The following is a 21,394-nucleotide window of genomic DNA, read 5'->3' on the forward strand; positions in this document are numbered from 1 at the left end:
GGCCCTGAGACCGGGAGCTGCGGGCCTGGGTGGGGTGAAGCGCCCTCCGCCCCAGCCCGGCTGGTGAGAAGGGAGGATTCCGCCCTTGGAGACGACTTTTCAGAGGAGCGGGACTCTCCTCCTGTGACCTTCCACCCCTAGTCCTCTCCCGTCCCTCCTCTCCGGCTTTGGGTTCAGGAGTTGGCGCTCGCTCACCACCCAGACTGCCCTCCAGGCCCGGAAGGTGGACCACAGCGCTCACCTGAAGGCGCTGGGCTCTCGGCCCCTCGCCCCATCACCATCATCACCATCAGCTGTCCTGGCCTTTCCCCCTCCCTGGTCTCTAGGGGGCTCCCTCGCTCCTATCTCTATCGCCAGGCCCCTCTCCTTTGCAGTTGGCTTGGATGCAGCTGGCAAGACCACAATCCTGTACAAACTGAAGTTGGGGGAGATTGTCACCACCATTCCCACCATAGGTGAGTCTGGAGGCCAGATTGGAGGAGCGGGAGCGCGCCGCGGCTGACCTCCTCGGGGTCTACCCCCCACTCTGCACCCCAGTGCTGGGAGCTGACACCAGATACAGCTACCTGAGAAGTGGGTCATGGTATCTGTACGTGTTGGATGGTGCCCAGGAGGGCTGGATGTGCCCTAACCCCGCCCCATTTGTGGACTGCTGGTCTCTGGGCTTCTGATCCCTTGGGCCTTGATCATTGCCCTCTGGTTTTGTGTCCCTGCTGAATTCACCTAGTTTTAGTGAGTTCCTTCCTTTCAGGACTTTTTCTCTCTCTTTTTTTTCCCCCCAATTATCTGCAGGCTTCAACGTGGAAACAGTGGAATACAAGAACATCTGTTTCACGGTCTGGGACGTGGGAGGCCAGGACAAGATTCGGCCTCTGTGGAGGCACTACTTTCAGAACACTCAGGTGGGGGCAGGGATGTCTCTCCAACCCCAGGGGAGGGGGTGTTAGGGTTAGGAAGACTGAGATGTTGGCCTAGTCTGGGCCCCCAGGCCAGGTTAAAGCCCTGCTCCCTTCACACTCCGCCCCCCCCTCCCTTTGGTAAGCTAGCTTCTCATCATCCTTCAGAATTGGCCTTAGTCTTCTGAGACCCAGCCACCTTAGGGGTGTTCTGAGAAGCAGGGTTGGGGTCCAGGGTCCAGGCTGCCTGATTTAGCTCTCATACCTCTCTCCCTGTTCCCACCTATGTCTTTTAGCTAGATTGCTTGCCTGAGGGCAGAAGCTGTATCCTTTGCAGGGTGCCTCCACTTTGTGCCAGGACATCTGCCGAGCCTTAGTGGAAGTTTTTAGAGACGATTAAAGAGAGAAAGAGCCAGACTAAAGTATGTTCTAGACGGGAGTGATTGCTCCACCTTCCTTTCTGCCCAGGGTCTCATCTTCGTGGTGGACAGTAATGACCGGGAGCGGGTCCAGGAGTCGGCTGATGAACTTCAGAAGATGGTGAGCGCCAGGGCCCTGGGACTGAGCCCTCGGTGTGGAGACAGGGCTCTGTCGTGGTATGCAGTCAGGAAATGCCTCACGGGCCTTGAATGTGTGTTTCTCTTTGTGGACGCAGACACAAGGAGACTCTCACCCTGTTCTGAATTTGGGTCAGGTAACAAGTATAGGACATGAATTTTCACATCCTCACCTCTGAGTCTGAGGAGTTAGTGGGAAGAGGGGAATATGTGGTGGAGAGAAACATCATCTTACGTTCTTGCTTTTCCATTTCGAAATTTTGTCATTTTGATTAGGGCAATTACTCAAATTAGAAAAAGGCTCTTTCTAGACTTAAGGCCAGGATGGCCTCCAGTGAATTATAACTCTGTGTCTTGTGTTCAGCAGTAGACTACACAATATTTTGTTTTTCCCATAAATATGCTAGAAGGAGGAAAGGAGAGCTTCCCTACACAGCAGGGAAGAGGGAGCCTGGGGACCCCAAAGGACCCCAGATTCCACCCCCTTGGCCTCTCTCAGCTGCAGGAGGATGAGCTGCGGGATGCGGTGCTGCTGGTCTTTGCCAACAAGCAGGACATGCCCAACGCCATGCCCGTGAGCGAGCTGACCGACAAGCTGGGCCTGCAGCACTTGCGCAGTCGCACGGTGAGGGTCCTGCCTCTCCCAAGGGAGCCACAGGCTGGGCAGGAAATGAAGGCATCCCCCTTTTTCTTCCCTGATACTAACCTCTTTCTTTCCTTCTCCCCCCAGTGGTACGTCCAGGCCACCTGTGCCACCCAAGGCACAGGCCTATACGATGGGCTGGACTGGCTGTCCCATGAGCTGTCTAAGCGCTAACCAACCAGGGGCCGGCCCCTGCTGCCCGGAAGCCCCCGCGTGCATCCCCGGGATCACCAGACTCCCGGACTCCTCAGGCAGTGCCCTGCCCTCCTGCTCCTCCTCCCACAGACACAGGCCTCTGCTCCTGCCCCTCCTGCCTGCATGTTCTCTCTGTTGTTGGAGCCTGGAGCCTTGCTCTCCGGGCACAGAGGGGTCCACTCTCCTGCCTGCTGGGACCTGTGGAAGGGGCTTTTAGGACCGAGACCCTTTCTTCCAGAGGAGGAGCAGGGACCTGGGTTTACTTTTGTTTGTTCCATTTTGGGCATACCCTTGGGGCCAGGTGGGAGGGGAGGGGGGCTCCGGGTGGTGCTAAGATATGGCACTGGATATTGAGTAATAAATTTGCTGTGGTTTGTACATGATGTGGTCTGTAGCCTAGTAGTGGGGGCTGGGTTATTGGATGCAACGAGACAATATGGGGGAGGCTCAAAGCAGCTAAGGCTGCAGGGCCAAACCCCCTCCCCCCAAGCACACACACATACATTGCTGCCTTCATGTAGCTCAGCAGCTCCCTCCTTATTGAGGCGGGAAGTACTGCAGGGGTTCCAGTGGAGGAAATCCTATTTCCTCCCAATTCCAAGGGGCCTTTGCTGAGGGTAACAGGATCTAACTTCTTGCTTCTGTAAACCACATAACTCTCATATCCTATCCATCTCCTAGCCAGCTGTGGTTCTTAATGATTACTATCACATTGAAATTTGAGGGGGAGGGAACATTCGTTAAAAACAAGAGTCCTGAGGTACACTGGAGAAAACATGAACATGCATCTTTAAAGTCACGCAGCCGATTCTGTGGTCTATTCGCCTTATTTTGTGAAACATTGGTAGGGCCTAGGGATTACATTCCTTACTGTGCACCACTGAGACTCTCTACCTGGGTAGACAACCCCTGCCAATGGGGAATAGGACCAGGGCTGTGGGCTACTCTCCGAGCGTGACTCACTCTGCCTGTTTCCCTTTGCATCCCAGCAAAGCTTAAAACCTACCATCGCCACCCTTTTACTAGTATTTTATTTTATTTGCTGTTCTCCCTTCTTTCATGTCAGTTTCTCCAGGTTGTGGGCTATTTTCTCCATGAGCTTTGTAGGAAGTGAGTCCCGGAGGTAAAGGCTAACAGAGACTCTGGGGGTCTGGGCTGGTATTAGAGGCAGCACTGGTTGTCTGCGCAGCAGCAGTGCAGCTGGGGATTATGATGGGTGCTCGGGACTCTCCCCTCCCGGGCTATTCTCTTCCCCTGCTCCTGAGCCAGCCTTTCCTGGTTAAAATGAGTCATTTGATCCTTGCTGGTTATCTATCTAGGGCAGTGGTTCTCAACCTTGGCTGCTCATTAGAATCACTTGGGAATCTTTTTAAAATCCTGATTTCTGGGCCTCATCCTCTGGAAATTCTGTTTCTTTGTTACTAATGTTGTGGCCCCACCCCATAACAAAGAAACAGAATTTCCGGAGGATGAGGTCCAGAAATCAGGATTTTAAAAAGATTCCCAGGTGACTCTAATGTGCAGCCAAGGTTGAGAACCACTGATCTGGGGTATCCTCACCCTCCCTGACATTTTAGCCTCATCCTCCCAAGGGCCATAAAAGTTAACAGATTTTTCTTGGATATTATGAACTCCAAAAACACCTTAAGCCCCAAGGGAGCCAGGTAGAACCCACTTTCTGGGAGAAAAGGGGTTGATTTTCCCCCCCTGTGATTAAAAAGAGAAACAGAAGTGAAGAAGAAGAGGGACTTACCTGAAGTCACAGGTGGTCACTGGCACAAGCTGAAATTCTGATTCTCAGTCTTAACTCAGCCCACATCAGTGCCCGGAGTGGTGTGGAGAGGCTCATGCCCGAGCCTGGGCCCACTTCCTCTGGGTCATGGATTGATGCTGAGCCAGGGCCCTTTCCCCACTATGGTGGGATGAGGGGCAGCTCTCAGTCACAATGCGCCCGGGTCACAGAGGTGCTGAGCCCTAGTCAGCCTCTGCCTGGAAAGTTCCCTCTGGGAACGTCTTCCGGTGGGTGCTTTGGGCCTGATTCCAGGCCCTATGGCCTGTGGAACCTCACCACTGGGGGGAAGGCTGGGCCGGAAGGAGTCATCAGCTGTGGTGCCGGCCCCATGGAGGAGGTGGAATGGATGCAAAGACGACCCAAGCCGGAAGACCTAAGGGTTGGGCTCATCAGCTGGGCAGGATCCTACCTCACTTATGAGCCATATAAGAATATGGTCACTACTACTGCAAAAGGTTTGGGCCGGAGACAGGTAACAGAGTCAACCTGTACTGGAACCATTGTCCCCAGTGACTAAGCTCTCACGTGGGGGGACGAGGGGAGGGGGAGAGTGCACTCTACCTAATTACTCTCCTGGCCTCTGCCATTGCTAGCTCAAGACCCTTCTACCCCAGGCTCTTGCCCACAGGTCTCTATTGCTCCATCTCCCTGTCTCTAAACCTATTCCAGGAGGTGACGCTCAGCCCCGGCCTCGCTATTTTGTCTAGCTCTGTATGTCCCCTACCCTGCATTCCAGCACAGAGTGGTTGTGTCATCACAAAGAGGAGAGGTGAAGAGCTCAGGCTGGAAGGCAGAATTTGGGGGATCCAACAGTTAAATCAGTGGATACTGCAAGACTATGTTTCTGTCCTGGTTGTAGTTTGGAAATGGGGTACTCTAGAAGCCCTAGGAGAGTTGGTTCTCATTTTAGAGAGCGATGTAGGCCCATCTGGGATGGCACTAAGATTGAAGCAGTAGCGAGATCCTCTCGCTTATAAGAGGGTTGATCGCAGCTAAAGCAAACAATTGCATCTAAATTGTGCTCCCTGATTCATCCCTGAGCCCAGGCCTGGCTGTAAGAGGTCTTGCTTTTCTCCTGCCATGTTCAGGAGGTGTCCTTTGGAGATGAAAGTGTTGGCTGAGTATGCTATTCAGGGGCAATAGTAAGGAAGAGAGAAGTAAGACTTAAACCAAAACATTTCTTTAAAAACTAGGTAGCCCTAACTGGTTTGGCTCAGTGGATAGAGTGTCGACCTGCGGACTGAAGGGTCCCAGGTTCGATTCCAGTCAAGGGCATGTACTTGGTTGCAGGCACATCCCCAGTAGGGGGTGTGCAGGAGGCAGCTGATTGATGTGTCTCTCTCAACTATGTTTCAAACTCTCTATCCCTCTCCCTTCCTCTCTGTAAAAAATCAATAAAATACATTTTTTTAAAAAAACTAGGTAATGAAAGTGGTCAAGGAAGAGAGGGAGGTTTACCTCCCATTAGTTGGAGGTGGGCATCCAGAACTTCTCTTGGGATCCTGAGAAGCCCTATGGCTCCAGTGCGGGTGGTGTCCTGAGATCTTTTGATTACTGTTGGATGAGAGAGTAAAGAAACCAACATCAAGGAGACTGGGGTGGAGGGGAAGTTGGTTGGACTTAAGGAAGGTTCTAGGGTGGTTCCCGAGGTGATGGTTGTAGGACTCCTTGGTCTAGCCACTTGCAGTACTGATTTCCCTCTCCTCCCTCCCAATGCTTCCAGACCTGGGAGATTCTGGTCAGCAATGAGCATGAGACACAGGCTGTGGTACGGCTAAGGAGCTTGCAGGGCCTCTACCTTCTGTGTGAGGCAGATGGCTCTCTGTGCTATGACCGGCCAAGGACAAGCCACCATGGATGCTTCCTACTCCGTTTCCACCGCAATGGCAAGTGGACCCTCCAGTGCATAATCAGTGGTCGTTATCTGGAGTCCGATGGCCACGATGTGTTCTGCAACTCCCGGGTCCTCTCAGCTTACCATATGTGGACGCCCCGGCCAGCCCTGCATGCCCACGTGGTCCTCTACAGCCCCTTCAACCACTGCTATGCCAGGGCTGACTCTACTGCGGGTCGTGTCTGGGTGGACGCACCAGTTCCCTGCCTGGGGGAATGTGGATTCCTGTTGCATTTCCAAGATGGATGCTACCACCTGGAGACATCTACACACTGTTTCTTGTCCCACTTAGACCAACTGGTCTCCCAACCCTCGTCACAGACTGCTTTTCACATGCAAGTGCGGCCTGGAGGAGTCGTGGCACTGAGTGATGGAGAAGGGGGCATGTTGTATGCACAGGGCCCACGCCTGCTCCTGGGCCTGGGCTCCAATCCCCATAGGGGCGAGGAGTGGTTCATCCTACAGCATTGCCCCACCTGGGTCAGCCTCAGGGCAAAGACTCGGAAGTTCCTCTCTGTCCTCTATGGCAAGTACTGGGTCCGATGCAGCCATGGAGGAAGGGAGGGCTAGCTACTGAGAAGAGGAAAATGTGTTTGGGATCAGTGAGGAGTTTTGAACCTATTCATAGGGAATATCTAGGGGTCCCAAGATCTCTGTGCCATGAAGAAGGGCAATAAAGCAGGGGTGTGGGCTTTAGGGAAAAGGGTCCTGGGTCTTCTCCAGGCTTCTACGGTCCAATAGAAGGTGGTGAAGGACAAGGAGGGAAAGCAGAGGGAACCCCAGTCATAAAGTATAGAGAAGGGGCTGAAACTGAGGATGAGACCAGACTCAGGCTTATTATGACATATTCTTCTTCTGCAGATGTTGAGGTATATGCTGCCTCTGAACACTTAACCCCAATGTCGTTGTTCCAGTTTGAAAGTGACAATGACAGACCCATTTTGCAGCTTCGTTCAGCCAATGGTTGCTACCTAGCCCAGGTAAGACTTGGCTTTCTGAGCAAGATAATCTTTAAGCCCTAAATTCTTTCTCTCTAGACACACTTTATCCTTTTTCAAGGCAGATGACCAGATGGTAGAGTGAACCATGGAGGCCCTTGTCAATAAACATTCATTTTCACCCAATGGACCAATATTCATTCAATGAGGCCTCTCTTTTTTGTTGTTAATTCTCACCCAAGGATACGTTTTTCATTGATACTTTAGAGAGAATGGAGGAGTGAGGGGGAGAGAAAAAGAGAAAGAGAAACACCCATGTGGAAGAGACACATCAATTGGTTGCCTCCCACATGCACCCCAACCGGAGGTGGGATTCAAGCCTGCAACTGAGGTATGTGTCCTTGACCAGAATCCAGCCCTCATTGACCCTTTAGTCCAAGGGCCAATGCTCTAACCACTTAACCAACCCACTAGGGCAGTGATGGCGAACCTATGAACTCATTTTTTTGGTTGATTTTTCTTTGTTAAATGGCATTTAAATATATAAAATAAATATCAAAAATATAAATCTTTGTTTTACTATGGTTGCAAATATCAAAAAATTTCTATATGTGACACGGCACCAGAGTTAAGTTAGGGTTTTTCAAAATGCTGACATGCCGAGCTCAAAAGGTTCGCCATCACTGCATTAGGGCCAATGGAGCCTTTTTTAAAAAAAAAAAAATCAGCCCTGGCCAGTTTGGCTCAGTGGATGGAGCGTCGGCCTGTGGACTCAGGGGTCCCGGGTTCGATTCCGGTCAAGGACATGTACCTTGGTTGCGGGCACATCCCCAGTGGGGGGTGTGCAGAAGGCAGCTGGTCGATGTTTCTCTCTCATCGATGTTTCTGACTCTCTGTCCCTCTCCCTTCCTCTCTGTAAAAAATCAAAGAAATATATTTGACAAAAAAAAAATCTTTAAAAAAAATCAATTTTATTGAGGCATAACTCACACACAATAAAATACACCCATTCTAAGTGTGCAATTTAATACATTTTGACAAATGTATACACACCTATGCAACCATGCCACAACCATTTAACAAGTTAGAGACTATTTTCACCACCACAGAAATTCCCTCTTGCCCCTTTCCAGTCAGTTCCATTCACCCTTGCTCTTCTCACTACTGCTGATATGTATTCTGCCACTGTGGATTACATTTAGATTTCTCTACTTCAGAATCCTATATAATAAAAGCCTAATATGCAAATCCACTGAAGGGTGGAACTACCAGCGGAACGACCAGTTGCTATGATGCACACTGACCACCAGAGGGCAGATGCTCAATGCAGGAGCTGCCCCAGCCCGCAGGCCCCAGGCCAACCAAGGCGGGTGCCAGCGGGGGGGCCCCCCCCCGATTGCCCCGCTGGTTGCCCCACAGATTGGCCCTGATTGCCGGCCAGGCCTAGGGACCCTACCCGTGCACAAATTTCGTGCACCGGGCTTCTAGTTTCATATAATGGAATCATACCGTATTACAGTACGTATACTTCTTTCACTCAGCATACTGTTTGAATTTTCCATGATGTTGCACATATCAGAAGTTGATTCCTTTCTATTGCCGAGTAGTATGTCACTACTCAAAAACACGAACAGCCCTGGCCAGTGTGGCTCAGTTGGTTGGGCATCATCCTGTACACAGAAAGGTTACAGGTTCCAGTCAGGGCAGGGACCCAGGTTGTGGGCGCCATCCCAGGTAGGAGGCGGTTGATAGATGTCCTGCATCGATGTTTCTCTCTCCCTCTCCCTTTATCTCTAAAAAAGTCAATAAAAAACAAATTGAAAAATCACAAACATAATTTGTTTACCCATTCACTTGTTAATAACTTGAGTTGTTCCCAGTCTGGCTATTATGAATAAAGTTGCTATAAACATTCGTGTATACATCTTTTTGTGGGCCTATTTTTTCAATTATCTGGGGCACATACCCAGCATTGTAACTACTGATAAAATGTGTGCTTAACTTTTTAAGAAAATGTAAAATAGATTTCTAAAGTGACTGTACCATTTTACATTCTCACCAGTCATGCATAAAAATTCGAATTGTCCCATATCCTCCTCAACACTTGGTATTGTCTTTTTCATTTTAGCCAACATAATGGGTGTGTAATGACATTTTATTATGGTTTTAATTTGCATTTCCCTTATATTTGATAATGTATGAGTATCTTTGCATGTACTTATTGAGCATTTGTATATTTTCTCTGTTCAAATTTTTTGCCCATTTGTTATTGGATTGTTTGTCTTATTATTGAATATGAAGGTTCTCTGTATGTTCTGAAGTCAAGTCCTTTGCCAAATGCATGTATTGTAAATTTTTCTCCCAATCTGTGGCTTGCTTTTTCATTTGCTTACCAGTGTCTTTTGAGTAACAAGTTTTAAATTTAATGAAGTCCAATTTCTACATTTTATAAATGATTAGTGCTTTTTTTTTTATCCCAAGAAATCATTGCCTACCCCCAAATTGCAAAGAATTTCTCCTTTGTTCTCTTTTAGATGTTTTATAATGTAGGTTTCACTTTTACATCTATGATCCATTTTGAAACTATTTTGGAGTCTGGGCCAAGGTTTATTTCTCTCCACATGGATATCCAGGTCCCTTTTTGATACTGGGGCTCTGGGGTACAGCACAGACTGGGCAAGTGAGAGGGCTGAGGTCACAACATGTTTTCCAAAAAGGAGATGCAAGTATAAAGCGCCCCCTGGGAGAATGACAAAGGCTAGTGGGTGGGGTGTAGGAAGGAAGGTTTAGGAATAAAAATGATGGGAAGAAAGCTATTTTCATCCCTTTCGTTCCTTTTCTGTTCTCATTACAATCTCCAGAGGCGCCATAGGACAGTGCTGGCGAATGGGCACCAGCTGGAGTGTGACACCTTCTTCCGTATGCACTGGAATTGTGGCAGGATCATCCTGCAGTCTCCCAATGGACGCTTCTTGGGCATCGCACCCAACAGCCTGCTGATAGCCAATGCCACCATTCCAGGTGAGCTAAGCAGCCCTCCTGCCAGCTTATTCCAAGTCTGAGATGCTTTCAAGGGAGCTGGGACATATTGGAATGAGCACTGGAATAGGGGGAGGGAGGGTCAGAAGATTTGAGTCTGTGTACTTGCTGAGTCTCTGAATTTTTGCCATCATTTGGGCAAACCACCTCTTTGAGCCATTTTCAATGGAGGTGATATCCAATCTGCCTGCCTCACAGGGTTACATGAGGGTTGGAGAGAGTCACACATCTCAAAGGAAGGAAGAATATACAAATTTCTAAGTGCTTTCACAAACATTTCACACTAGTACCTGGCACACAGTAGGTGTTCACTAAATGTTAAAATATTGACAATAGCCTTCTGCAATTAGTGTCCCCCCGATTCCTGCTTCCATCTGACAAAGCATCTAGAGCAGCGGTTCTCAATCTGTGGGTCGCGACCCCTTTGGCGGTCAAACGACCCTTTCACAGGGGTCTCCTAAGACCATCCTGCATATCAGATATTTACATTACGATTCATAACAATAGCAACATTACAGTTATGAAGTAGCAACGAAAATAACTTTATGGTTGGGTCACAACATGAGGAACTGTATTTAAAGGGCCAGAAGGTTGAGAACCACTGATCTAGAGGCAGCCCATTCAAATAATGCCTGCCTAATTTCTTTCAGGTCCAAGTGAGGAATTTGGGATTCGATTAGCCAACCGCCCCTTCCTTGCATTGCGAGGCCGGTATGGGTATGTGGGCATCTCATCAGGACATGACCTCATGCAGTGCAACATGGACCAGCCCAACTGCATTCACCTGCTGCCCTGCCGCCAGGGCATCTACCATTTTCAGGGTGAGTAGCTCCTTACCCTCACCCTCACCTCACAGTCTAGCCCTGCCTCAGCCCCAACTCAGACCTCAGGGTCTGCCACTCAGGACCTGTTCATCATAAAGGGAAAACCAGAGTGTCTTTCAGTTTTCACACTTCTAGGCCTCCAGAGTGGGTTGGCGGAACAGCAGCCAGCCCTCCTGCATTCCTATGGAGGGGTCTTCCAGCGCAGGCCCGGCAGGGCAGCCAGGGAGGGTGGCATCTGTCCTGGGAGCCCCCTCAGAGGCTGTACTGCTGGAGGCTCCCCTCCCAAATGGCCCACTGACCTGAGCTCTCCCCTCCCAGCACAGGGTGGATCCTTCTGGTCAATAACATCCTTCGGTACCTTTCGCCCTTGGGGAAAGTTTGCCCTCAACTTCTGTATCGAGCTTCAGGGGAGCAACTTGCTCACAGTGCTGGCACCCAACGGCTTCTACATGCGATCCGACCGAAGCGGCACCCTGTTGGCAGACAGCGAGGACATTACCAAAGAGTGTATTTGGGAATTTTAGGTAAGGGACAGCGGGTAAGAACCTGGCGGAGGGAAGCAGGAACGGGGGGGCGGGGGGCAGGAGGAGAAGGGAGATGGAGGGGTGGCAGGTGAGAGTAAGACTGAAACGTACCATGGGCTGACTTTTGTCCTACAACTCTATCAACTCCAGACATGTGTGCCAAACCCGTGCCTCTCCTCTTGGGGTTCCTAGTCCTAGACATCCTGGAGAGAGGAGAAATCGGGTCTAGGTTCCTCACTATTATGCCACGCATAACAGCACTTGCAAGCAAGCCTGCAGAGGAAAGGGTGAGGCATACCTGTGTATCTGTTTATCTTTATTAGATGCAGAGTTTTCCCATTTTTTCAAAAAGAGTGACTGGAGATATGCTTTCTGCCCTGTGCACTTGCTATCCTTACTCCTGGATCTCTGGGGTGCTCATGGCTCCCAGATATTTATTTGCAGCCTTGACCCTTCTCCTGAACTCTAACCTCATCTCTAACTTCCTGATTGACAGTTGACTTGACTTCATCCTGCCACCTCTTCAAAATCAGCCTCCTCATCCTCCCCTCCCCATGGCCATCTAGGGCATTGCCATCCTCCCAGATGGCTCAGGCTCAAGACCTCAGCTCCATCTCTCCTTCCTCCCTTTTGTTCCCTTCACCCCCCCTGGAAATTCTTGGCTTCTTCCTTAACAAGGCCTCTTCAGTGCTTGCTCCTTCTTTAAAAAAAAAAAAAATCCTCACCTGAGGATACGCTTATTGATTTTAGAGAGGGGACAGAAGGTGAGTGGGAGGGTGTGGGAGAGAATCAATTGGTTGCCTTCTGTTTGTGTCCTGACCAGGAATCGAACCCACAACCTTTTGGCATATAAGAAGATGCTCCAACCAACTGAGCCACACTGGTCAGGGCTGCTTGCTCCTCCTTAATTGCTATTACTACCAGGTGAGATAAGCAGCCCTCCTGCCAGCTTATTCCAAGTCAGAGATGCTTTCAAGGGAGCTGGGATATGTTGGAATGAGCCCTGGAATGGGGTCAGAAGAGTTGGGTTGTATACTTGCTGAGTCACTGAATCGTTGTATCATTTGGGCAAACTGCATCTTTGAGCCTCAGTTTCCTTGTCTCCATCTTCAATGGAGGTGATATCCAATCTGCCTTCCTCACAGGATTATTATGAGGGTTAAATAGATTCACACATCTCAAAGGAAGGAAGACATTAAAATTTCAAAAGCCTGCACTGTAACAAGGGCTCCCTAGTAGATCCAATCCCAATAATCTGTTCTCCACACCTAGTTCCCTTTCCTCAAATACTGCCTCCATGCCATCATTCCCTGTTCACAGCTCCTGAGGACAAACACCTCCCTGCTCTTAGACCTGTCCCGTCACAATCCACCTCTCTTGCCTGCCTTGGAAAATGTTGATGTTGTAGTAAGCACTTTGGCATCATATAGATCTGAAACCAAGAGTTAATAAGGCTTGGTCCTTGGGGAAATTGCTTTAACACTTCTAGGCCTTGGTTTCCTTATCTGTAAAATGGGAATAATATCTAATTGATAGGGTGGTGTGAAAGTTAAATGACAATATGAATCTAGATATAGACACCCCCCACGCCCCCAATATGTGTTCTCTCCTTTCCTCCATTTTTCTACCAGTTTTTTTATGCAAACCTTTTACTACGGCCAAACTGGAAAAAAAATAAAACAGAATCCCACTGGACTTGTTTTCTGATCTATTCATGAAGGGGTTGGCTTGGGCTAAACTTCTCAGGCTCCTTCCAGGCCTGACGTTCTAGGAGACAGTGTATTGTAGCGGTTAAGAGCTCACTTCTGGACACAGAACTGGGTTGTAATTAGATTTTTATCAGTTAAACCTGTTTGAACTTGGACAAATAAACTTCTTAAAGTCTGCTTCTCACCAGTGAAATGGGAATATAGTGTTTATCTCATGGGATTGTTGTGTTACATGAGATAATGATTGTATAATGCTTAGTAAACAGCCTGGCCCCTAGGACACTCTCACTTAGTAAATTTTACCTATTGACTGCAGTCTCCCTAAGAACTCTGACGGTATTCCTGCACCATTCATTTGATTAAAAAATAATTTCTACTGCCTTTTTCTATAAATTAACTTTCCATGTCCATGTGATCCCTCATCAAGAATGGGACAAATCACTTTACCCTCTCTCTTCCCACAGGATCTTGCAGGTTTTTTCCCTAAAAGCCAGAGATCAGCAAATGACTGACTGACGGTTTCTATTTCCTCTTCACTTCCCAGGTCAATGGGCTGCCACCTACAGAAATCCAATTCCTCCAGGAGAAACTACTACACTGAACAAAACAGAAACCCCAGAGTCAAGATCCACGAGAAGAATATCTGTTTACACAACTTTTCCTACCCAGTTTAGCAAAACATCTGTTTTGAGCAACAATACATCACAAAAGGCCACCCCCAAGACCCTGGTGTGCGTCTTACTCGGTACAGAGTAGGGGTCTGGAGGAGGGGGTAGGTTGATACTGGGGCCCCACATCACTCCAAGTCCTAGCCAGTGGAGAGGAGCCCAAATGAGACCTAGAAGATCAATGGATCTTCCATTGATCCTCCCCATCCCCACCAGAAACACCAGACTTTCCCCAGTGATACCATGAGGAGTCAGCCTTGCCCTGAAGGACTCAGAATCCAGATATGACTAAATGTCTGTTGGTTTAGAAAGAATGAAGGCTCATTAATCCTATGGGCACAGGGTAATGGTAATAATAGCTTATGCCTATATAGCCTACCCTTTTACCACCACCCCATCACCCCTGAAGTTAACCAATCAATCATCCTATCTTGGTCCTTCGGCCCAGTCAGTTGGGCACAACAGGTACTTTCCCCATCACTGCCTACCTTTTGCAGGAAGCTGGAGTAATTTGCCCAAGGTCCCATGACTGGGACCTCTGGCTCAATTCTTCAATTAAAGTGGATGCTAATGGCCACTACTCTTTCCATCAAAACAGAGCTTCCAAGGTGACTGTCATTCTTGCACTGTCTTCATAACTTTGATGTTTATCTACTTGCCATCTGCCCTATTCATGTTTTTATTGACAAAGACTCAACTATATTTATGTAGAAAGGATCATTTTAATCACTATCATAAAATGGAAGGCCGGAATCCCTTGCCATAAATAGAAAATGGTCATAAAAGTAATTACAATAAAAATAAAGTGGTGTTATCAACCCTAGTTAGATTTTCCCCTTCCCTGCCCAAGGCTCAGAGCCTGAGGTACCCTGTCCCTGTGTTTAAAAAAAAAAAAATAGCAACTGTTACAGAGGCGCTAAAAACTAGGGCCAAAATGAAGACTTTCTCTTTGACGTAATCAGAATAGAAAGGGAGTCATATTTTCATTTCTGACTCAATATCTTTTTAATAATTATTTATTGTTGAAAGGCTTACATATGTCCCCCTGACTCAATATTATTTAAAGCAGCATTCACACACCTCCTAAAATGTTTCCAGATACCAACAATGATGACTGACCCCCACTTTGGGAAAACTGCACTGTACCATAATGAGGGCTTGATTTTTTAGTCCATTTAGAAGAGCTGCTGAAACTGGAACATGAGAGATACTGTGTTTGAATTGAGAGAAATGACCTCAGGGTTTCTTTGTAAGTATGTTTCTCCTCAAGAGATATGAAAGAATTTTGTTAAAATTTTATCCAATAAATGAAGCTTGAGAACATTAGAGGCCAGGACACCTCCTTTCCTAGAGAACATGAAGAACAGGCCACAGATATGGAGTGGAACACATTCTTCAGAGAGATAGGACCTTGGAGGTCATTTAATGCAGAATCTCTCAGCATTCCTAAATACACATCCACACTCATATGAGCAGGCATGCGTGTGCATGGGGACACATACACACATACTTTCTCTCTTCTGCCCAGTTTCCCACAAGTGGCTATCCATTCTCCACTTGACTGTGCTCAGCCATGGGTCTCTTCTTCCATTGCTGGTGTCAGTCCTGTCGCTGAAGTGAATGGCTTATTCTCAGATGGTGCTAGGCAGATTGTCACCCTGCAAAGCTTCACCCATCTCCCTGGGCAGTCTGTCCAGCAGGCCCCCAGCTTGAGCGTATTGAAGGCAGGGCAGGGGCAGGCTCTGGTATCCTTGGAATTTCATGCTAGAGCTGTGCTGCCCCATAGAACTTCCTATGCTGATGGAAATGTCTAATGTCCAATACAGTGGCCTCAGGCCATATGTGACTATTGGGTATTTGATATAGGGCTGGTATGGGTGAGGAGCTGGATTATTCACTGTATTTAATTTTAATAGCCACATGTGGTTGGTGGCTACTTATTGAACAGCATAATTCTAGAGTGTTTGATGATAAAGAGTTCTCTTGAAAAACAACTTCTGGACCAGTACCTAGAATAGGCACATATGTCCCCAATTCCCCATCCTTTTGCATTGTCATTCCATCCCTGCTCTTCAGAAGGTGAAGAATTTGGGGGGATGAGCCCATTCCCCATCCCAAACACCCTCTTCTTCATTCCCTTTTCCACTTATTTTTCTTTTTCCCTACATCCCAAGGCTTCCCAAGAGGAGCCTAGAGATTTCTCTTCAGCGAACAAAATTGAGCAGATTGGGAACTTACTGCCAAGAAGCAGCAAGCAAACATACCCCAGGAGTATAAAGGGACAAGTAGAATGTGAAAAATGACATTTCTATTGCTTGCTACCATGATATATATGTATAAAGATATATATATATATATATGGAGAGAGAGAGAGAGAGAGAGATGCAATTAATTAATGCCTTTTTTTTAGATTAAGGAATTATTGAATATATATATAGAGAGAGAGAGAGAGAGAGATGCAATTAATTAATGCCTTTTTTTTAGATTAAGGAATTATTGAAAATTTTCTCATGTGGTCATGGTTTTGCAGTTATATAAAAGGTTTCTTATTTTTTGGAGATGCATGCTGGAAGACTTAGGGGTGATGCGCTATGATGTACTATCAGTGTGTGTGTGTGTGAGAGAGCATATGTGTGGGTATATGAGCACTCAAATACCAAGATAGGTATATACATACATACATATATAGATAGGTATATAGCTAGATAGATGCATACTATATACATACATAGTTACATACACCCATATGCACATTAGCTAGATAAATGATACATACATGCATACATTCATAGATAGATTAGATAGACGGGTGATGATAGATAGATAGATAGATAGATAGATAGATAGATAGATAGGGCAAACTGTTTATAATTGTTAAATGTAAGGGTGGGAGTATGAGTGCTCATGGGAAAAACATGAAGGACATAGGAACTACTGCTAAGTTAAAAAAATGTTTTTATTATTGCCAAGTGGAGGTCTTTTGAGGCCACTAAGAGAAGTGGGTCAGCATGGCTTCTCCAGTCCCTCAAATCGGGTGGCAGGAACGAGGGGCAGGAGGGCAGGACCAGGCAAGGTCCACCAACGAGGAAGAGATGCAGGAAGGAGGAAGGAGCAATGGTGTGCTTGAGCAGGCCAGCATTAGACCCTCTGCACCGCATCTCCCTTGCATTCTGGCCCGCCTCCCTCATCGCAGGCCTTGCAGTATTGGGGAGCCAAACCAGAGCAAGGCCTGAGGGGCACCAAGACTGACGGCGGCAGGGGCAGTGGAAGGAAAGGCAAGGATGGCCGGACAGTACTGAATGCAGGGGGCTCGGCTGTGGGGGGCAGGTAGCCTGAGGGACAGAGAGAGGGTGAGCTTGGGATTGTTGCTGCCCATCCCGAACCCTCCCACCCAAGTCACTGATGAGGAGAGGCACAGATGTTGGTTCTTTACCCTGAAGAGAAACACTCAAATCCCAATCCCACCCCCTTTTCCTGCTATGGCTGTCAGTGGTACTATAGACTCGGGGGATACTAGTCTCCCCAGCTTTGTAGGCCATGCAAGCAAGGAGAAAAGCTCTATCAAGTTTCCTTTGATGATCTTGACCAGAGATCCATGCCCTCCTGTGGAGTCAGCTAGCCCTCCCCACACCCTGCAGGAGTGAGGCATGGCCTGTATTCTTACCCCAGCAGGGCTTGAGACAGGCTTGGGGTGGAGTGTCACTCAGGCACCTGTCTGGTGCTGTCCCCCAGCACAGCTGATAGCAGGAGGGACCCAGGGATTCTGGAACAGGCAGGGCCACTGTGGTCACACTGCCAAGGGACTGCTAGAAAAAAGCAAGGGAACACCCTCAGCAGCCAGTGATACCTTCTGTTTAGCAGGACTGGGACCCCAGGGCTGCCCGCCCCCCGGAATGCACACTATGCAACTCCAGAGGGTGCCATTCATATAGTAGACTGTGAGGATGGCACTTTCTGGAAGTGTGGGCTGTGGGGACCCCAGGGGAGTCATCTGGGAGAGAAATCTGGCTCAGGCCTTCACTGGGAATGGGAGAAGCAGTGAGCCCTCCAGTCTTCCAAGTTCATAAACTCCCCTCTTTCTTGGATACCTGTGCAGAGACGATCCCTGGGGAAGCACTCGGTACAGCCAGTCCCTGAGAAGCACCTACAAAGTGAGGGTGGATCCACTCAGAGGGAGAAACCGGCTCTAGGGAGGGGGGCGTGGCAGTGAGAGGCAAGAAGGTTCTGGGAAAGAGAGCAACTTCTGGCAGGGGTGAGAGAGGTGGATGCTACAACCCTCAACTGGCAGAGCCTTGGGAGACTAGGGAAGAAGGATTAAATTCCAGGGATGGTAAAATGAAGACACTGCAGCCCTGAAGAGCAGGGACTGTCCAGCATCTAACACAGGGCCTGGTACATGGGAGGGCCAAGTAAATGTTAGGTGGATGGATGGGTGGATGGATGGATGGATGGATGGATGGATGGATGGTAGATCGCAAGCAAGGCTGGGTAGGTGAGTGAAGGAAGGAAGGAAGGAAGGAAGGAAGGAAGGAAGGAAGGAAGGAAGGAAGAAAGGAAGGAAGGAAGGATAGGTGAGTGAATGGATGGATGGATGGATGGGCAGAGAAATTACCTGGAAGCTGCATTTCCCACTTGAGCTTCTCCTGTCGGCGCCATTTGGCTCTTCGGTTGGAAAACCAGACCTGAGAATGGGCAGAAACAAAGTAGCTGGCTGTGCTCTCCACTAACTGGCACCTATGGCTCTCACCACCTGTTCCTGACCTGGCTCAGAGCACAGACCTTTCCTGAGACCTGACATCTTCCCTTCCTGCTCTGGCCTTTGCTCTCTGCCCCTTCTCAACTCAAAGGCTTGAAGTGGGGAAGGAGAGGAGAACAAGGAGGGTCTTGTCTCTAATTTCTGCTCCAGACAAATTTGTTTCCACCTTATTGCCCCCTTCTCCACCTCACCCGAACCCAAAGCCTTCCCGGAACACACCCTATCCTTGTGGTTTGTGCACATTATGTGGCAGAGCTCACTCACCCTCACCGTGTCCTCGGGCAAAGAGGTAGAAGCAGCCAGCTTTCCACGGGCCACTGAATCAGGATACTGCCCACGCTGGAACTCTGCAGAGATCGGGGCTCATCGCAAGGGCATGGGGAGAGAAGCAAGGCATGGGTCTCCCCCGGAGGCCCCACTCCCCACCTGCTACAATTCTAAATGACCCTATAGGACCACCACAGCCTCCACCTCTCAACCTTTGCCCACAGGCCTCAGGGACATTGCCTCCATATGTCACACTGAGCAACCTCTGACCCACTGTCCATCCCGGCCCAGCACCTTTCTCCAGCGCCTCAGCTTGGCCTGGGGAGAAGATAGTCCGATTCCGGTGGGGACCCCGAGGAGCCTCAGAGCCACTATGCGGAGTGCGAGGAACTGGAGCCAAAACGGCTGAAAAGGGGGACAATGGCTTGTGGTAGTTTGTGATGGTGATTCCTCTGGTCAGATTGGGTCCCCAGGGCCCTGGGGCTATGCACAGGAGACAGCATGGCTATAAGAGCAGAGCTGCACTGTTGGGGCATTCACACTTGGAGGTCACTGCAGAGGCACTTGGTAGGAGGCATACTCATGCCACAGGAGGGTGCATGCTTAGGGTTTGGGGGGAAACAGCAGCAAGGTTGGTCCAGGTTTGCATAACCCCACAGGTCATGAAAGGTGCTATTAAAAGCTGTGCATGGGGCAGAGGGAGGGTTAGAAGGGCCAGTCCTGCCTCTTCATCAGCAGATCCTGTGAACCTAAGGCTAGGGACCTGGGTTTTGTTCTAGGACCTACCAACTACTAGCTGGTGACCTTGGGGAAGTCATTTCCCTTCTCTGAGCCTCAATTTTCTTTTGCCAGGAGGGAATGAGACTATAACCAACTGTAAACTGCTTAGGTTTGGTTCTGATCATCCCTGGGGGCAACGCAAAGACCCACCTGGTGATCTGAGCTGTGCCCAGGGCAGTCTCTGGTCCTCCTGTAGTGTCCGCAGGACTCGGTTGATAGAGGAGACCTGGAGGTGTCAAGGTGTTGAGTGGCGAGATGGTACACAGTCCCAGGCTTGCATTCTACAGATATTTTCCCAGTATCCTTTCTCTCCTCTGTCCCGGCCCACACAGTTCCTAAGGGCAGGCTTTTCTCTCCCCCATGGTTTCTTCTCACCTTCTCACCACTTTTCAGAAGAGAGCCCAGGAGCCCGGCCCGCCAGCCTAGGATGGCCTCATTGCAAAATAAGAAGGGATCTTCTCCCCAGATAACCTGTTTGCCAGCCCCAGAGTGGGGAGAGGAAGGCACTTACACTGGGAGTCTTGTCCTGGGTGCAAAGCCCTTCAGCACAGAGCTGGCGTTGGATCTCCCAGGCAAAGAGGGCCGGACACTCACCCTTCAGCTGGGCAATTCGAGCCACCACAGCGGGTGTGGCCAGACGTGGCTTGCTACCACCAATTCCCTTGGGCTCCAAGACACCTGTACGGTAGTAACGCCCTAGGATCTTGCTCACACAGCCATTAGATACCTGGGTCAGGGGAGAAGCAGGAACAGCTAAGGCATAATGGGCAGAAGGTGAGTCTACCTGGGACAGAGGAGGCTACAAGGCAAAGTGAAACCTATGGGACCAGGCCATAGAGTTGAGAGGCCAGCCTCATCTTTGGGAGCCTGAGGTTCCCCATCCCAGCCCCCAAGAGGATCTTCTAGGACAGCGGTTCTCAACCTGTGGGTCGTGACCCCTTTGGGGGTTGAACAACCCTTTCACAGGGGTCGCCTAAGACCATCGGAAAACACATACATAATTGCATATTGTTTTTGTGATTAATCACTATGCTTTAATTATGTTCAATTTGTAACAATGAAATTGGGGGTCACCACAACATGAGGAACTGTATTAAAGGGTCGTGGCATTAGGAAGGTTGAGAACCACTGTTCTAGGAAGACCCGAAGGCCCTCAGAGTCTGTAATAGCTCCAGACTTGCCTTAAGGGGGACCTCTTCTCCTGCGTCCTGTCCCCATCCCTGGGTGAAAGTTCTAGCCCACTACCTTAAGGCTCCGTGAGATGTCACAGGGCCGCATCCCACTCACTGCCAGATGCACGATCTGCTGTCGGGTGTCCAGGGGCAGGGGCCGGCCGTTCACAAAGAGGCCCCCCAGCTGATTCACACTGCTGATCCCTGGGCATGAGAAGGAGGCATCCACAAACCACGTCTCCCCTCTCTCCAGCCCACCCTGTGGCATGAAGGGCCCTCCAGCCTGGCTTTCCACCACAGAGACAGTCTTCCCCCCAGGGGATTGCTCCCCTTCTGCTCCTGGGGTCCCCCAAACATGCCTCTTTCTTGGGAGCTGGCTCATGGGTGAGACTTTGCTTTGTGACCCCCATGATCTAAGGGAAACAGGGTGGAGCAGGGAGGGAGTAACTGGACAAAGCTTCCCCTGAACACTGGCCAAGGGCAGGTGAAACCACGTGGATGGAAGCAGAACCCGTAGATATCCCCTCCCTCCTTACGCCACCCTGTTCTTCCCACTTCTCCCAGGCATTTTACCATCCTGTGGCATGCTCCAGGCTGACCTCTCACAGAAGGGCAGGAAGTGGGAAGACTGGGGAGGGGAGTTCCTCTGGGGATCTCCTTCCTCGGTCTTGGGGCTGGGCCTGCAATAATCGGGGGTGATTTGGGGTGAAGTCTCTTGCTTAGAATGGTCTTAGGATCTA

The 21,394-nt window shown here is 49.3% G+C and overlaps 3 protein-coding genes across 4 annotated transcripts in view; 2 read left to right on the forward strand and 1 right to left on the reverse strand.

The window, feature by feature from the left end:
* The window catches only part of ARF5 (ADP-ribosylation factor 5), a 3,837-nt gene extending 1,163 nt beyond the window's left edge, over nucleotides 1–2,674 (forward strand). The window contains exons 3-7 of the mRNA XM_014550172.1: nucleotides 375–455; nucleotides 793–902; nucleotides 1,365–1,436; nucleotides 1,953–2,078; nucleotides 2,184–2,674. Of these exons, the coding sequence (XP_014405658.1) occupies nucleotides 375–455; nucleotides 793–902; nucleotides 1,365–1,436; nucleotides 1,953–2,078; nucleotides 2,184–2,270 (476 nt within the window). The 3' untranslated portion in view covers nucleotides 2,271–2,674. The remainder of the gene's footprint in view (nucleotides 1–374; nucleotides 456–792; nucleotides 903–1,364; nucleotides 1,437–1,952; nucleotides 2,079–2,183) is intronic.
* Nucleotides 2,675–4,198: 1,524 nt separating this feature from the next.
* FSCN3 (fascin actin-bundling protein 3, testicular) lies at nucleotides 4,199–13,814 on the forward strand. 2 transcript variants are annotated; one of them, XM_005879179.2, is made up of 7 exons: nucleotides 4,199–4,555; nucleotides 5,807–6,503; nucleotides 6,839–6,957; nucleotides 9,777–9,936; nucleotides 10,605–10,775; nucleotides 11,097–11,302; nucleotides 13,556–13,733. In XM_005879179.2, the coding sequence occupies exons 1-6, from the start codon at nucleotides 4,214–4,216 to the stop codon at nucleotides 11,300–11,302; spliced, it is 1,695 nt and encodes a 564-aa protein (XP_005879241.2). In that variant the 5' UTR covers nucleotides 4,199–4,213; the 3' UTR covers nucleotides 13,556–13,733. The 2 variants fall into 2 exon arrangements, with proteins under 2 accessions (XP_005879241.2, XP_014405660.1); XM_014550174.1 differs by having other exon boundaries at nucleotides 4,245–4,555; nucleotides 11,102–11,302; nucleotides 13,556–13,814.
* A 3,003-nt stretch (nucleotides 13,815–16,817) lies between these two features.
* Nucleotides 16,818–21,043, reverse strand: PAX4 (paired box 4). Its single transcript, XM_005879183.2, has 9 exons — nucleotides 20,728–21,043; nucleotides 19,994–20,209; nucleotides 19,633–19,708; nucleotides 18,997–19,107; nucleotides 18,700–18,782; nucleotides 18,292–18,361; nucleotides 17,768–17,823; nucleotides 17,344–17,485; nucleotides 16,818–17,011 (listed from the first exon to the last, which is right to left on the reverse strand). Exons 1-9 carry the CDS (start codon nucleotides 21,034–21,036, stop codon nucleotides 16,818–16,820), a joined length of 1,257 nt encoding a protein of 418 aa, XP_005879245.2. The 5' UTR covers nucleotides 21,037–21,043.
* Between the last annotated feature and the right edge of the window lie 351 nt (nucleotides 21,044–21,394).

This window comes from Myotis brandtii, unplaced genomic scaffold (assembly GCF_000412655.1).
Source record: "Myotis brandtii unplaced genomic scaffold, ASM41265v1 scaffold587, whole genome shotgun sequence".
NCBI lineage: Eukaryota > Metazoa > Chordata > Mammalia > Chiroptera > Vespertilionidae > Myotis > Myotis brandtii.